Source organism: Triplophysa dalaica, chromosome 19 (genome assembly GCF_015846415.1).
Source record: "Triplophysa dalaica isolate WHDGS20190420 chromosome 19, ASM1584641v1, whole genome shotgun sequence".
Taxonomy (NCBI): Eukaryota; Metazoa; Chordata; class Actinopteri; order Cypriniformes; family Nemacheilidae; genus Triplophysa; species Triplophysa dalaica.
In genome coordinates, this window is record NC_079560.1 from 16,147,162 (window position 1) to 16,163,253 (window position 16,092).

The 16,092-nt window shown below is 39.7% G+C and overlaps 1 protein-coding gene across 1 annotated transcript in view; it reads right to left on the bottom strand.

Moving 5' to 3' along the window:
* Positions 1-15,230, bottom strand: part of kctd16b (potassium channel tetramerization domain containing 16b) — a 71,951-nt gene extending 56,721 nt beyond the window's left edge. Inside the window, exon 1 of the mRNA XM_056732090.1 lies at positions 14,147-15,230. Coding sequence (XP_056588068.1) covers positions 14,147-14,978 — 832 coding nt within the window. The 5' untranslated portion in view covers positions 14,979-15,230. The remainder of the gene's footprint in view (positions 1-14,146) is intronic.
* Positions 15,231-16,092: the final 862 nt, after the last annotated feature.

The window sequence follows — 16,092 nt, forward strand, 5'->3', positions numbered from 1 at the left end:
TGTGTCAGGAATCCAGTACCGAGACCTGAGGAATTTTCCATCTCTTCAAATGCTGTAACTGTCATATTTCAACTAGAACAGTTATACTTGCATTTAAAAAATACTTATATTAAACTTAGTGGTTTCGTTAAAACCGATATGGCTTAGAAGTATGATTCGTGTAATGACCATAGACTGTATAAAACAGGAAATTACTAATATATTTTAAAATATGGAATCAGATCACTTTATATCGTGCCCTGCCCACTCTCCAACTATTCTTCTCACAGCGTAAACGCCCATTTTAAAAATGACAGCGAGTTAGAATGTAGCTGAAAGGGGAGGTTTTGTGACGCTTTAAAGGGATTGTTCACCAAAAAATTAAAAGTCCGTCATGAATAGCTCATTCTCTTGTTGTTCCAAACCTTCTTAATGTCTAAATGTCTTTGTTTGGTTGAACACAGAGAAAGATATTTGGACGAATGCTTGTAACCAATCAGGGTCGCATTTCCCGAAACCCAAGTTCATATAATTGTTTGTCCAAAAAACAATGCTATAGCCAGTTATTCCACTCTAAAATGTGCGTTCCATGTCGGAATGTCTGTTTTTGTTGTCGTCCGTGTGACTCCGCCCACTGGCAAATTACCCACTAGTGTGTTTCGACAGCTCGATTGCCAGTTGGTGACAATCACAACATTTGCAGCAAAGAACATTCTGGGTAAGAACAGACTCCACCCTTTGTGGTACTATTACGTTGCAAACTTAGAAAAAATTACTATATTATTTTACAACTTACGAACAGTGAGTTCCCCGTTAATGCGACCTCCGCGTTTTTTGACAAACACCAAGGTCGTGCGGTAATTTAAGTACCATCCATATCCGCATCTCAGTTTATAACAGGTGTTAAATCCAAAATACGTCGGTTCTGACCACTTAAAAGATCCACATTGCTCTTTAGAAGGTTCAGGGATTATGGTGTCTGAAGCATTGAAAATACCATAAATATCAGCATTAAAAGCGCAACATGACTCACAAAACATCTTATTACACGCACAACTAAAGCGCTTCTGCGAACGGAGAGAAACAGTTTACAGACGGCAAAAAGTGAATCCTTTTGTTTTTCTTAATTTTAAAAAAGTAAAATCTTTTTTGGTTATCGTGGATCTACGCAACTAAATATAAACCCCTTCAGGGCTGCAACTTAAGGGTCTGCGACCTGCAAATTTCTAATTTCTTCCAGTTGTTTTTTTTCATGTAGAAAGACGAGTAGAATATGCAACCCACCACCAGTGCAGGCTTTGTCTGATAGTCAACTGCGCGGGTCACACGCATTACTGATGTTTGCCGCAACACGCACAAGCCAGGATATATTGACAAATTTACGCATACCCAACGTGAGCGCATTACTATGATTTTTTGGGTTGAACAATCCCTTAAAACTGTAGTGTATTATTAATAATACAATCTCCTTGTCACTCAGATTTAAACTCAGATGTTATGTAAGGTGATGATCAGAGTCTGTCTCTTTAAGTTTCTTTAAGGCAAATTTTTTTACTGTTGTGGCTTTTTTCCTAGTTTTGACTTTCCACTTTGAGAAAATGCATGCCTCTTTCTGTCATGAATCTCCCAGGGAGATAAGGCAGGAGAACCCAATTGCAGGCAGGACTCAGACGTGGGGGTAAACAAGGGAATTTATTAACAAAGAAACACAAAACAAAGACCCACGATGGGGTAAAACAAGACAGGATAACAATATAAACTTTAACAAGGACAAGAACACTAACTAACTAGACTATAAAACAAACACTTGAAACAAACACTAAACTAACACTTACTATAAGGGAGGAAACAGGAACAAGATGACAAGCATAGAATAACGTTCAGACGAGGACCAGGTACATCTACAATGAACGCGCACAGGACAATGAAACATGAGGACTCTTTATAGGGAAGACAGACACAGGATCATAACGAGCAACAGGTGCTGGGGATTAGCACTAAGGAGAGGCTGACGAGGAACGAGATGTAGGGAACAATGACGAGACACGAGAAAGATCACTCAATCTCACACAAAACCATAGGTTATGCCATGACTCCACTCAAACAACAAGAATAAACATGACATGATAGTGGAATCATGACACTTTCATAACTCGACTAGATTGCTTATGAGATAATAAAATTTGCATGTTTAATATGCGCTTTACACCTAAAAAACTTTCATCAGCTTTAAATAGTGTTTAGAGTTCTGAATATTTTCTTTAAGTTGAATTTAGGTGAAAATATGAAAAAATTGACAATTTTAGTGTACCTAAAAATTTCATTATTTTTTTAAAGTGTACATATAGCCCCTTTAAAGTATTGCTTCACAAGTTACATTGGATTTTTTAATGCAACAATGTTCATATTTGAAGATTTTTAAGTAATGTTAATTGGCTGGAAAATACTTGAAATAAATGGGACCACAGAGGGTGACCTTATTCACACGATGAACCTGCTTCTTGGCACAACAATGTTTAAAAAGCACACCTGATCCTTTAATGACCTTAATTTATTGATTTGGTAAGAGCTGTGCACATCCTGACTTTGAATACAAAACTTCTTCACATCCGTCTGACTGAATCTAGCAGATCAAACAAAGCCTCTAAACTCTAAAAATGCTGCAACCAGTAAAACAAAAAGCAACTTATACTGTAACATATCATCAGTACATGCATTCCTTGGGGTTCAAACCCATGACCTTGCCATTGCTTGCAGTATGCTCTACCATTAAACATGCGTTTCTTTCATGCTTCCGACATTCTCCTACGATGCCATTCATCTATTCAGATAACACTGAATGTTTGAGCTTGGCCGCTATTTTTCGTATTTTACGCCATTCAACTGAATTAGGCAACAAAAGCCTTTTCTGAACAGCAAACACAGCTCCCGCAGAGCCAGGAGCACTTCCTCTGAATTCACGAGCCTAAGAAAACAGTTGGCTCTCTGAAGCAGTTCAATAAGAAGCAGACACATGCCTGGATAGATACGGGGGTGGAAATCAAGAGGAGCTCTAAAAAATCGAGGACTCAGAAAAGCGAGCAGCATAAAACAGTTATTCGCAGTCTATCACTCATCTTTCAAAACACGCAATGTTTGACTTGCACATACATAGTATGCAGAAACAAAAATCCCAGACACAATTTAAAATGTATAGCATGGGTGTTCTGGGTTGAGTACCATCATGGTGCAGGACATAATAACATTAGCTGCAATGACATGTGTTATTGAAAGCATATCTATGCAACAAACAAGAGGACACACACCACTTGTTGTAAATGTGAGAATGTTATCACTTATACTGAATAATATATTAAAAGGTTGGTTTCAACAGTGTTTCATGCATTCTTCTCATGTCAATTTGTCAAAAACGAGCCTGGCGTATGACGTAGCATTTCTGTGCTCGATACACTCTCCTGTGGTTTGTACAGGTTTCGGCAAGTTTATTTAGAACATGAAATTTTGTTACGTAACAGCATTTCCTAGTCCCTTATTGGCCTTATAATGCCTACACGTTAACCAGCAAGAGCCTGAGAAAGGGCACAACCATCAGTGTGTTTTGCAGAAGTTCTGCTGTATTTGTTTGTTCACTGCATTTGGGTGATGAATGTTGTATAAATCGTGGATATTACGCTGGATTTCCAGATTGTTTGAAACTGATAGATGGAGCGGTCTCAGTGCGGTAAGTGAACCTGAGTCAAATGTCTGTGTTTTGTTGGTCATCGTCACATACGTGCATAAGATACACCACATGAACTTATTGTGAATCAACAGTTATGCAGGGAAAATGCGATGATGTGTTGTGTGCTCATGCTTTAGTCCCTCCCCCTGCCTTCAGGGCTTGCCTATTTACGTATATAATCAGGTGTATCTGGCTTTTATAAAGGTGATCAAACTAAAGACTCTTCAAAGATAAAAAATTATGCAGTCCTACTCTATAGGTACTCAAGATTGATATGAGATTGGCAGAAACTGTGTGTTACCTCCGCTTTAAGCTCCCATTCCCCAGGATCCCATTTTTCAACCTTAAGTAAGTGTGTAATGTTGCTGTTAGAGCATAAATAATACCTGTAAAATGATAAAGCTCAAAGTTCAATGCCAAGCGAGATATTGTCTTTAACAGAATTTGCTTTTCAAGGACTACAGAGAACAGCTGGAATCAGACTACAGCCCTCCACTTCCCGGGTACATGATGTCACTATTTATAATAAATAATATAAATAATATTATTTATAAATAATATTTATAATATAATAATGAGAGTTTTTAATAACCCCGCCCAAAGGAATACGGCTAAAAATGGGCGAGGCCTTCCTCAGAGAAGAGGAAGAGCCGCTGGAGTAGTCTTTGGTTATCAGAGATTGTAAACACTTGACTGAGCTACGTGCTTGACCACTTTAACTTTCATCACAGTCCTACAGCTGGTAATAAGAATTCAGCTACACACATTCTAAGATAACCAACATTCAAATAACAGCTTGCAATGATTTTAACATCGGCTTTGAAAGCTGTACTGTGTAATACACTGATATTGTGTGTGTGTGTATGTGTGTGCATACCTCTAAAACACTTCTATGAAACGTCCTTTTAAGTCCTGCTTACAAATGTCTCCTGGTCAATCAGCTTGTTTAATTATCCAACTCGGGTCCGATATAAAAAGGCAAAACTAACGCTTCTATTTTTAGTGTTAATTAATATAACTGTCTGACACCCTTCGGTCCGGTGTCATTTCCCTCACCATAGAAGGAAATAAATTTGCGACCTTTAACAAAGATTGACGTTTGTGTATGCACTAGCAGACCTCCGTTCCAATTCGAGGGGTCGCATGTTTCTAAATGATAAATAGAAGTTGACTCCGTTGTTACTGTTTATTGCTCAAAGCCAAAGCTTATAAATTCACATGGACTGAGAGGGGCACCGACAACAGCCTGAGAAGTGGAAGCTCGCTGATATGGTATGGGTGGGACATCTTCAAACACACGCTCTAAGTGGGGAACCAATCACGACAGACATGGTCAGCTTTACCAATCAGAGCGTTTCAGAAGGGACAGCGGTGATAGACTTGAAATATGTGAAATATAAGTGTTTTTTTAAACTAGAAACATGAACATCCACTGTTGAACACCCAAAAACTAAATCAAAGCCTCAAAAACTGTAATAATAATAAAAACTGTAAAAATAATGGCTCCTTTAACTGTACAGATTAGGGATGCTCCGAACCGATATTTGTATCGGAAATCGGCGTCGATACGGAATAAAATTCTAGATCGGGTGTCGGTGACAAATTGCGCCGATACCCGATCTAGCTTACATAAAATTTCTGCTAGGCGATGTAAAAGTTCCTGGAGACACCGGCGCTTAAACACTCTCGTGGCTGTGCTTTGCGAAGCGTGTGACATCATACGCTAGCAACGTGCTCTGTACGTAGTGCACGTGAACAAGCGAACATAGCTTACATTGAGCAGCGAACAGCATGGAGCGACAAAAAATATCTGCCATTTAGATTTATTTTAGAACAGCTACGCCAACAAGTTACACCGCTGTTTGCAATACATGCGAAGTAAATGTTCCGAGGGGTGGTGATAAAGCTGTTCATTATAGTACTACTAATTTAAGCACGCCGAGTTCAATAAGCTGAAGAAACTAAAACGAGACGGTACGAAGCAGCTAACTTTGGAGAAGACAGCGGAAAGAATTCAGAAATTTCCATCTAGTAGTGTGAAAGCAGCGAAAATCATTGAAAGCATTTTGAATTTCATGGTAATGGATTTGCAACCGCTGTCCGTCGTTGCGAACAATGTCTTCAGACTCCTTATAAACCACCTGGAGCCGCGGTACGACATTGTGAAGCGTAACTGAGACCTGAACTGTACCAAAAAGTCTGCAAACATGTATACGAAAAAAATAAAGATGTTAATGCGGTGAGTTTTGTGGATAATTTGACTTTGAATTTCTATTTGCACCGACTAAACTATTATATCTTTTTCCGTTTATTTTTACATGTGCAGCACAAGCTAGGGAAGCTAGTGTTTTATTTATCTTTCGGTGTTGGATGTTAAATTTGATTTCCACTAAACTTTAGCTTAGTTTAGTGGACTTTGCTTTAATGACTAAAGCATTAAAAAGAGCTGATTCCTGTTTGAATATCTAAAGCAGTGAAGCTATTGCTTTTTTGCTCAATTTCAGCTGCTTTATTGTTTATTGTGCATTGATTTTTTTAAATTATATTTGCACATAACAGTTATTAAGAGATTTTGTTTCCATTTATTAATACTTGTCTATCAAGCTAGTGAAGCTGTTGTTTTATTCAGCTGCTTAATTTGCACTTTAATTTTGAATTTCAAGTTTAAGATAGTGAACATTTTGTTTTATTTTGCTGGTTTAATAAATAATTCACAAAATTTGTGAATCATTTGTTTGTTATTTTGTTTTACGGGGTCAGGAAATTAATGTTAAGTCGAGCTTGATGTCTTGCACAGCAATGCACACAGTTTATTAAGTAATTGTGCACTTTAAAAATGTTACCTTAGTATCGGATCGGTACTCGGTATCGGCCAAATACTGAATCTCAGGTATCGGAATCGGTATCGGAAGCAAAAAAGGTGGATCGGAGCATCCCTAGTACAGATATGTGAGTATAATTAAAATATTATGTATATTATAGTCTTAGCCAATCAGAGTGATCTCTCTCACTGACAAACACCAGGCATTACTGCAGAATACAGTACATAAAGAAACTAGTCCAACCAACAGTCAAAAACAGTAAAAAAAATTCTTGGTACTGTATTTCCTGGCCTTTAAATAGACCCTGATGTGAACAGAAATTTCTTCTTAACAATTTCTGAACTATTTAAGCAACAAATTAGGATGAAAACTCTGTCCTTTTTAGTTCTGTTTAAGCAGTGACGTGCATGTTTCCATCGTTTTCCATATTAATGAGTTTGGATCAGTTGTGGCATTTTAGACACATCAAAAGAACAGGCGGATGATTAAGCAGAAGCCTGGCACATGCATCTCGGACCAGAACTTCACCTAGTTGGATGAAATGAGATTCAGAGGTGATGGATTTTGATAATTGTTGGCGCTTGTTAGCCACCTCACCGGGGTCCTTGCGTCCTGTCTTGCATATTAAGCCAAAGACCTCCACTTAACGTCTGACAGGCACAGACTTTACCATTATCTCTCTACCTCCAAGGCATGTTAATCAATTCTGAAGTTTATCAAATTAGCAACTGTTTCCAGAGGACTAATAGGAGACATGACAGGCCTGGTTTTGACAGGAAGGCGTTTGAAGTCTCTCCGACCTCACAACCACCAAGCTATGGGCTTTCTGGTCACACTCCAAGGTTTCTGAACTTGACCTTCATGTTAGCAAGAATGGGGCAGTATTATAAAAATTGAAATGCAGCCGGAGAGGAGGACATTCCTGCTCCCTCCTCTTTGGCACATACAGTATGTAAGCAATATTTTGTTCACAAATACGAATCAAAGGGTTCAAAAAATTCAAAGGGGTCTGACAAAGCAGTTAGAAAAGCACAAGGGGAAAGGACAGCTATTATGAAATATGGCTTAGAAAGCAAACTCACATAGTTTGATGCAAAACTGGAGAATTCCCCAACCTACAGTATGCATTGTGTTCTCTTCTCCTTTATGCTGTTTATTTACATATTTTGCATTTGCATGCTTGATTTATCTCTGATTCATCTGAGATATTATTGTAATAAAAATAACTCAGAGGGAAAGCTTTGGGTATTCGGTCTTGAAAGAAAAGTGCGTCTTGCATTCTAAATCTCATTCTGTTGAGCCTGTTTTGGATGCAGAGCCGTCTTCAAAGAAATCAATAACAATAACATTGAGTCCAACCTCCAGATCCTTATCAAGGAGAGATTAGCAGATCAGATGTTCTCCTCAACGTTCCTCAATCTGTAATTCAGACAATGTTCGTGTAATTGCTAAGCATTGCGTAAATTATTCCCATCAGTAGGTGTAGGTATAAAAGCATTGACGGGGGAGTAATATCTGTTCAAATCAGACTCACCATTGATTATAAGGCCTTAAACAAATCCCCGTTCATAAGTGTGTTTCTGTCAAGTTAACACCTCATATAAAGATGGTTTTACTTTGTCTGTTTTGTTTTGGGTATGGATGCCATTAAATTCTGTTTAAGGGAAGTCATCCCACTTGGCGGGCAGCTATATTTTTAATGCACCTGGTGAAAAGATTTTTCAGTCATATGAAACCAAGTTGGCTTAGTGGTTAGCACGTTTGCCTCACACCTCCAGGGTTGGGGGTTCGATTCCCGCTTCCGACTTGTGTGTGTGGAGTTTGCATGTTCTCCCCGTGCCTCGGGGGTTTCCTCCGGGTACTCCGGTTTCCTCCCCTGGTCCAAAGACATGCATGGTAGGTTGATTGGCATCTCTGGAAAAAATTGTCCGTAGGGTGTGAGTGCGTGAGTGAATGAGTGGGTGTGTGTGCCCTGCGATGGGTTGGCACTCCATCCAGGATGTGTCCTGCCTTGATGCCCGATGACTCCTGAGATAGGCGCAGGCTCCCCGTGACCCGAGGTAGTTCGGATAAGCAGTAGAAAATGGAATGGAAAAATGGAATGAAACCAAGTCTACTTGAACAGGATATTTCCCTTAAATCACTGGCTGAGGTAAGAATTGACTTTTTTTTTTTACATCAACTGAACAACCTACTATCAATGTACGGCTCGATGACGTTCTTCTGCTAAAATCTCAGACAGGCTGTTACATCCGTCGCCATAGGGAACAATGGCGTTTCGCTTAGGATTACGATCAACAATGTGAGTCTGATTATTCAAACACTTCTCCATACGTCGACAATCAAGAAGGAGAAGCACTTCAGGCTATCCTTTTCAAGGTACATCAACAAAAATAAAAAAAGCGAAGTGAACTTTTGAACTTACTAGAGACATGATCACAGAGGCACTTAACAATGCTCACCCATAGTGCTGTCCGTTCGCCCAAATTTTCTTTCTAAACACATTGTTATCACTTGGTGAAAAATCCCCTTAGAGCATGAGAGCACAGGTGACCTCGCTGGCTAAGATTTTAGCCAAAGTACATCATCGGCCAGTGTACATATAAAGTACCCTATTGTGTTTCATATATACGTGCAAAAATTCATGCTTGAGCAGCCATATAAAGTGTTGCATTTTTCTACATATTCGTAGAAGAAATGACATGATGACATATACACTTTATTCATATTAAATGAATTGTGGCATCTCGTTGATATGTTAACTTTTTATGCTTTAGCCATGTTGCATTGAATTGAGTAAGTATAAATATACCAATATGGAACATACCACTAAAGAATGTAAATCATTTTAGAATCACCCAAGGGGGTGCGCGAACAGGGAAAAGCTGGTATGTTTGGCATTTGTGATTCATTGTCACGTTTCGGCCCTTTATTGTTTTCAGTGTGGACAGACAAATTGGTTAGGAGGCATTGTAACATCTTTTGAGCCATGAATAACATTACGATACTGTATGTGGTTGGAAGTCAACGACATCAAGAAGGAATATCCAAAATATGATAGGCATTACTTTGTTTGATTGGACCGTTGAATGTTAAAGGTGTGTTCACATTACACTTTTCACACAATTGAGTTCCATTCATATCCATGCAAATTAGGAAGCAGAGATTACCCAATTTTACGATTAAACGTCACGGTTTACACCCGCGGTAAACCAGCTTAAAGAGCCATGCTTTTCAGAGACACGGAGGCTAAACACACACTAGATTAACTTTGGCAGAGAGATCAAACCTCAAATTTTACATCTGCATACATATCAAGGCTGTAGCGGTGACAGTTTGGCTTTCAGTGCAACGTTAACAAACAAAGCAGCATTTAGTTAACAGAATCACAGGTTGCGTACATTCTGTATGCGACAACTCAAATTCAAAATCTACTCCTTATGCAAGTTGGACTAATTATGGTATTTTTATTAAACAATTACTGAGCTTTTTATGTTATTTAGCGAATAGGCTCTATATCTATATATTGTTTGCTGTGAAAACAGTAGGGAAACAAAATACATGTGCTAGCTCTTAAAGGGACAGCAGCATAATTAACATCTGTGTTTTAATGCTCATCAAACAACAAAAAACGGAGACAAAACACACTCACTGCTCCTGTCTGATTACCTTTAATAACTTTAATATGATCTGTATTTCAAGACTATGAAGTGTTACTTTACATTTGACTCTTTTATTCAGTTTCTGTACCTGGTAACCACAGTTAGACCAACCTGAAACACCTGAAAAACACTGTTAATTTCATTTTTGTTGGGACCACTGTCGTCAATTATGTAACGATAGCATATATTTAGTTTGGCAGAATGAAGCTATTCTTGGCAAATTGGACGTAGCAGGGGCGCAGCAATACATGTCCTTCCACCAGAAGAACAGTTCCTGATGCGTAACAGGATTAAATTAGAAGATTCAAAGATATAGGCAGATAAGATGGAAATGGGGATGGAGGTGGGTTATAAGTGCAACACGATGAGCAGCTTATAAGGAGCAAAGAACACAACTTAAATAGGATGCAGTCTAGTGTGTGTTGTATGACTATTGGTTAACGTTGTTCGCTGCACCTGATGTGATCACCTGATGCAAGCTGAACTCACATGACCTGCCAGAACTAACGCTACGCTTGATCTGTGTGTTTGCTTTACTACATTTATATGTGCTGTTGCTCATAATTTGATCATTTGTTTTAATTGAATTACTTACAGCTTGACAGTATTTGACTATATGAAATTTCTGTGAGCTAGGCTAATAGTTTTATGGTATTAAACTCTTATTTATTAAGGTTACATAGGTAAAAAACAAACTAATAACTTGACAATATTAATTATTTATAACTTTTTCGTGGCAGGGCAAGTAACAATTTTGGCAGGGCCTGTAAAACGTTAGAAATAAACGAATGCTGCTAATCGTCATAATCGTTTAACCGTGATTATTCCTCGGACTATAATCGTTCAAACAAAATCGCTGCATCTGAAATGCAAATGCATCAGACCGGAAAACGTCATTTTAAAGGAGTCATATGACAGGGCTACGATGGATATTATGGATAGTTTTAGATGTCATGCAGTGTGTATACACGATTTAAGGTTCAAAAAAAGATTTGTGGGGGTGTGGTTACATGTGGCGTTTCAGGCAGGTTCGGTTGAGCATTCGCTTTTGTATAGAAAGCATCTTTTTTCCGACACTTCCACTTTATCAATTTTACGTGTCTCATAAATGCATGGGCAACTTATAACACACCAAAGACACAGACAAACATGTATTCACGCCATATGACCCCTTTAATTTCATGCTCAAAGTCTAGTGTAACCTCACCCTAAATGTGTCAGTGCTCATGGGTGTGGCCCATCTGACGATGAGCAGAAGAGATTTGTTCTCACAAGGTTTACATTTAGCCTGCAGTAACTAGCTCTAGATATGCGACTATGGTCTCTCTCACTAACAAGCTCTCTCTCTCTATCTCAGTCTGGTAGTGAATAATGCAGTTGCTAGATTCAGAGTTAGGTCTCTTGATGGACTGCACAGGGGAGCAGCTGCACCTAACAAGTGGAGCATCAAAGCTGTCATGGCTCATCCCCAGGCAAGACAAATTAGTTTAAGCAGGACAACATCGCCCCACCCACCCCCACCCTTGCTTTTTAACCAACCCCCTTCTGTCATTCCAGTCTCTAACTAAATAGGCTAATCTATGGTTTGTACAGCATGGTGTACGTATGCAAACCAATTGGTGTACATGTACTGTATGAGTCCATATGTGTGTTAATCTGTGTCGTACGGCAGTGTTGGTTTGTTTTCACCGATTCCATAATATGCATCATACAATCCTGGTTAATTTAATATTTAAAGAAAGATTCGATCCAATAATTTGAAATAGGTTATATTAATAAACTAAAGAAAATGTTGAAAACTCCAACATGTACTGGATGTCTACAACATGGTCTGAGCTTGTTTTTTACAATACAACGTTAACATTGAGGTTTTTACTACACATTTTCTCATCTGTTCACATCCGACTGCAATGCAGACATTTGGTCCCACGTGTTCTTTAATGTAGACCTCTACAACACGCTACCCGGGCCTGGCAAATTAAATTTACTCTTTATTTGTCCCTTTCACATCTGCTGTTTTTATTAAAGTATGTACACTTCTACCTTCTTAAATCACACAAATGAATCATGATTCTCAAGTTTACTTTCTTTAAATTTCATTAGTGAAAAATAGAGGAAACATCCGGTCTAAGAGTGTGGGTGGCTTAGAAACATAGAATATCATTTTGGACAAAATGTTCAGTCTGAAAAACATGATCACCACTGACCTAAGAAATATTTACTTGAATGATCTGTGTCGACACGTTTCCAGATATAATGTTGATGTTTATGTCAGGCTAGAATGATAATCCGAGTTGTTTTTTGGGAAAAGGTGACATTGTCACCACGGGAGTTGATGACATGATTCACAGCACTGTAGGCAGGCTGCAGAAAGTCCTCGACCTGTCACTGCTGATGATTGATTGTCAATCACTCAAACCATGCAACAAATGGGTAAATAAATTTGCCTGCGAGGCATTGCACTCTGGGAAGAGTTTGCGTCGGAGCACTGAAGCCTATAAAAAGCAACTGGTGCGCTCTGCCAGAGGCAAAGCAAACTCGACAGGCTTGGTGGGGTGTGTAGGAGGCAAGGTACAAACTCCGAAAATACTCCTTGAAACTTTACCAAACTCTTTCCCGCATACCGTTTCCAAGAGTTTGGGAATGATGGTGAATCGACAGAATGGCAATATCGCATTCTGCATTTTTGTAGAAGTGAGTACACCCCTCATAGCTTTTGTACCAAGCATCCAACCTTGCTTTCTCAAGGGAAATATATGGTGCATTCATGCATTTATTACTGTACCTTTGTAGACTCAACATAAAATCTTTGCACTGCATTGCATTGATGAGCACTAAACAAAGGCTATTGACTCTGGCTCAGTTTCATGGTTTTATTGCTGAAACCGTCCACCGACACCAACAAAATTGCTGTTGCAATACTTTTTGTGAGATAGCGAGGTAATAAAATGAATAACATGCAATGCAAACGACTAGCAAATGAAAATCTGCAAACATCTAGAATACGGCAGCAGTAATCTCTTTAATTGGCAGAGAATACAGTCCATTATGTACTTCCTCCATTTTGCCTTGTGGCAGGACCACGGCTGGCTCGACAGCACATTAGCCACCAGCAGCCTGAAGTGGGTGGTGTTTTGTTACATCATAAAATGTTACGAGAGCCATTAGAGAAAGCCATCATCCACTGCCAGATATGCCAGAGATAGTCAGATATGGAGGAGGGGGGCTCTCTTTAAAAGAGAAAGCATCACTTACCATGTAAGAGTCTTACGTAAAAAAGATCACTGTATACATTAGCACACTTTCAAGTAGGCCCTTGAAAGTAAAGGTGGTGAAGGTTCATTGGAGCTCCAGCGATGCCACAGAAGAGCCATTAAGGTTCGCCAAAGAACCTTACAATCAAAGGTTCTTAAAATAACCATTTCTTTCTTACGTTAAAAATCTACTACAAATAACCTTTTGAGCAATAAGATTCAAAGTTCTTTATGGAACCAGTTGGCCGACAAAGAACCTTTAGGGATGTACAGTATACAGTAACCATACTTTAACCATGATATTTTATTATTATATTTTTTACTATAATGAAACCACGGTAACATTTCCCAAGAACACCGTTGTTGTCTCATTTAAAGGATTTCACTGTCTAAAAATAAGATGCTTTATACATTTTTTTTAATTTTTTAATATAAAAATGTCTGCCCGCGAGGCAAACTACAAACCGAGTGCTCCGTCTAACGGTGATTCGGGAACATGACAGCTTCCCTCAGAGCAACCCTTACATGAAAGCCTAATGAATTTCAGAATAAAACAAGCAAAACACTTAAACGTGATTTTAGCAAATTTTTGTGTGCTTGCCACTTAAGTCCCTCGTTAAATGTATGTGTTTTTACGTATTGTGAAAGCAACAGCAAGAAATGGCAGAGAATACAAATTTTTGACAGGACATTAGAGGAGAAACTTACGGTAAAAGACGTACTCTGTGTAACTTGACCACGTCTTGTCGTCAGTGTGCTGGTTGACCACCGATGCAGTCACCGACGAGTTACACGCCACCATCTGGAAGCCGCATTCCGACAGCATGTCAAACGCGCGCTCCAGGTGTTTGAACCTGAGGTAAAAGCGGGACGTGTATCTTTCAGGTGTCCTATCCGGGTCCCTGCTCTCATTCAAGGTCTCGCCAAAAACTTCTTTGGCCAGCGCAATCCTCCCGCATATCATAATCCTCGGCACCCTCCTAAATTTGGCGTCGCTTTGACTCTCCCTCCCTGTCGTGCAAGACCCGCGATATCCGACAGTTATGAACCCGCTCTTTCTGTCAGCGGGAACGAGCGACGGCGGCGGGCACGTTCCTTGGGACCCGTCCTCGTAATCGCTGTGAATGAATTCGTCCGGGCTGGGTTTTAAATCGTCCGGGGTTAGAAGTTTCACTAAGTCGGGCAATTGAAAGTACTCCGCTTCTTTCCTCAGCCGCCCCTTCTCGGGAAAATGGTCGGGGAGGACGACCTGCTTGTCTCTGAGGTAGTCCAAAACATATCGGAATAAAAAGCCGTCCCGGTCGATGAAGTAGCGACCTTTTGGGTCTCTGGCGAGATCGTTGGACGCGTTAGTTTTCGGAGAGAAGATTTTCCCCAGAAGAGAGCCGGGGTTGCTGGTTAACGTGATGTGACGGGTGTAATACACTTGCCCCCCGACGTTGAGTTCAATAACGTCTGGAAAAGTGTTTTGAACGGAGCCTTGATCTTTGGCGGAAGGCTGAGCTCTGGAGTTTCCAGTTAACGCCATGATTTCGGTCATGGGTGCCGAGAAATCCTCGTATTCACCCCGATTAAACGATGGAAAAGTTCGCTCTAATGCTTGGAGAGCGAGTTATTCGCTATAACCAATATGATGTGAGCAGTAACTGCGGGTAAAAACAGCATTTTAACGAATTAAACAGATCTGGTAGCTTTACGTTATTGTAGAAATACACGAGCACAGAACCGAACGGCGAAACATCCGAGAACGAGCTATGCGCGTACACCAGAGAGTCGCGCAGTGCGTGAGAGTATCGGTTGTTCAGCATCCTCTGCCGCCCAAATCAAGCAGCAGCGGACGGGAATGGAAAAGGGCACGGTCGATGGTTCAATACCATAAAAGCTTTACGTTTGCACACAAATTTACAGCAATAGTTCCATTGTCAGTCTTCAAATATCAATATTCAGACGAAATGTTAGTTTTTTCCACCCACCAGTATAACGGACAACATTTTCCATAAACCAGCTCCGAAAGTTCGCAACAACTTAATCTGGGGTTTAAATTTAAATTTAACTTTTGATGTTGTATAGTTTAAAAAATAACAGTTTTCCTTTTGTCCCGGTGCAAGTTAAAAACAAGCTCCAAATAGCACAAATTATATAGCCTAGTGCCTGTAGTGTTGGTTGATAATTCCAGCTGTTTACAGATAAATCCGTTGTATTTTCTGGTTAAATGTCAATCCGGTTTTGCGCGCTGGCGGTGTTTGGGAGGAAATAAGATCCAGAAATCTCCTCCCGGTACCCTCGCGATCAGGGCTTTGGCTGCTGTTGCCTCAGCGGTGCGGGCGGGGGGGGGGAGAAAAACATAATGGGTTATAAAGAATTACATCATCTTAAAGGAGCACGCGCGCGGCGCTGTGGCTTTGCTCTTATTCGCGTCGGTCTATACTGTCAACCAGCTGTTTAATACATGACGCAGTATATTCCTGTATTTTTCAGACTAATAGTTAATAGTTAATGTTGTTATAAAACGAAAAGAATAATAGTTGAAGATATTTAAGTTGCTGCCCATGTTTATTTGTATTATATATCTCACATTGGCAGGTGTATGAAGCGCTGTGTCCTCAGTGGAGTGGATTTCAGCACCGCGGACAGCGAATATTCACAACTACCGC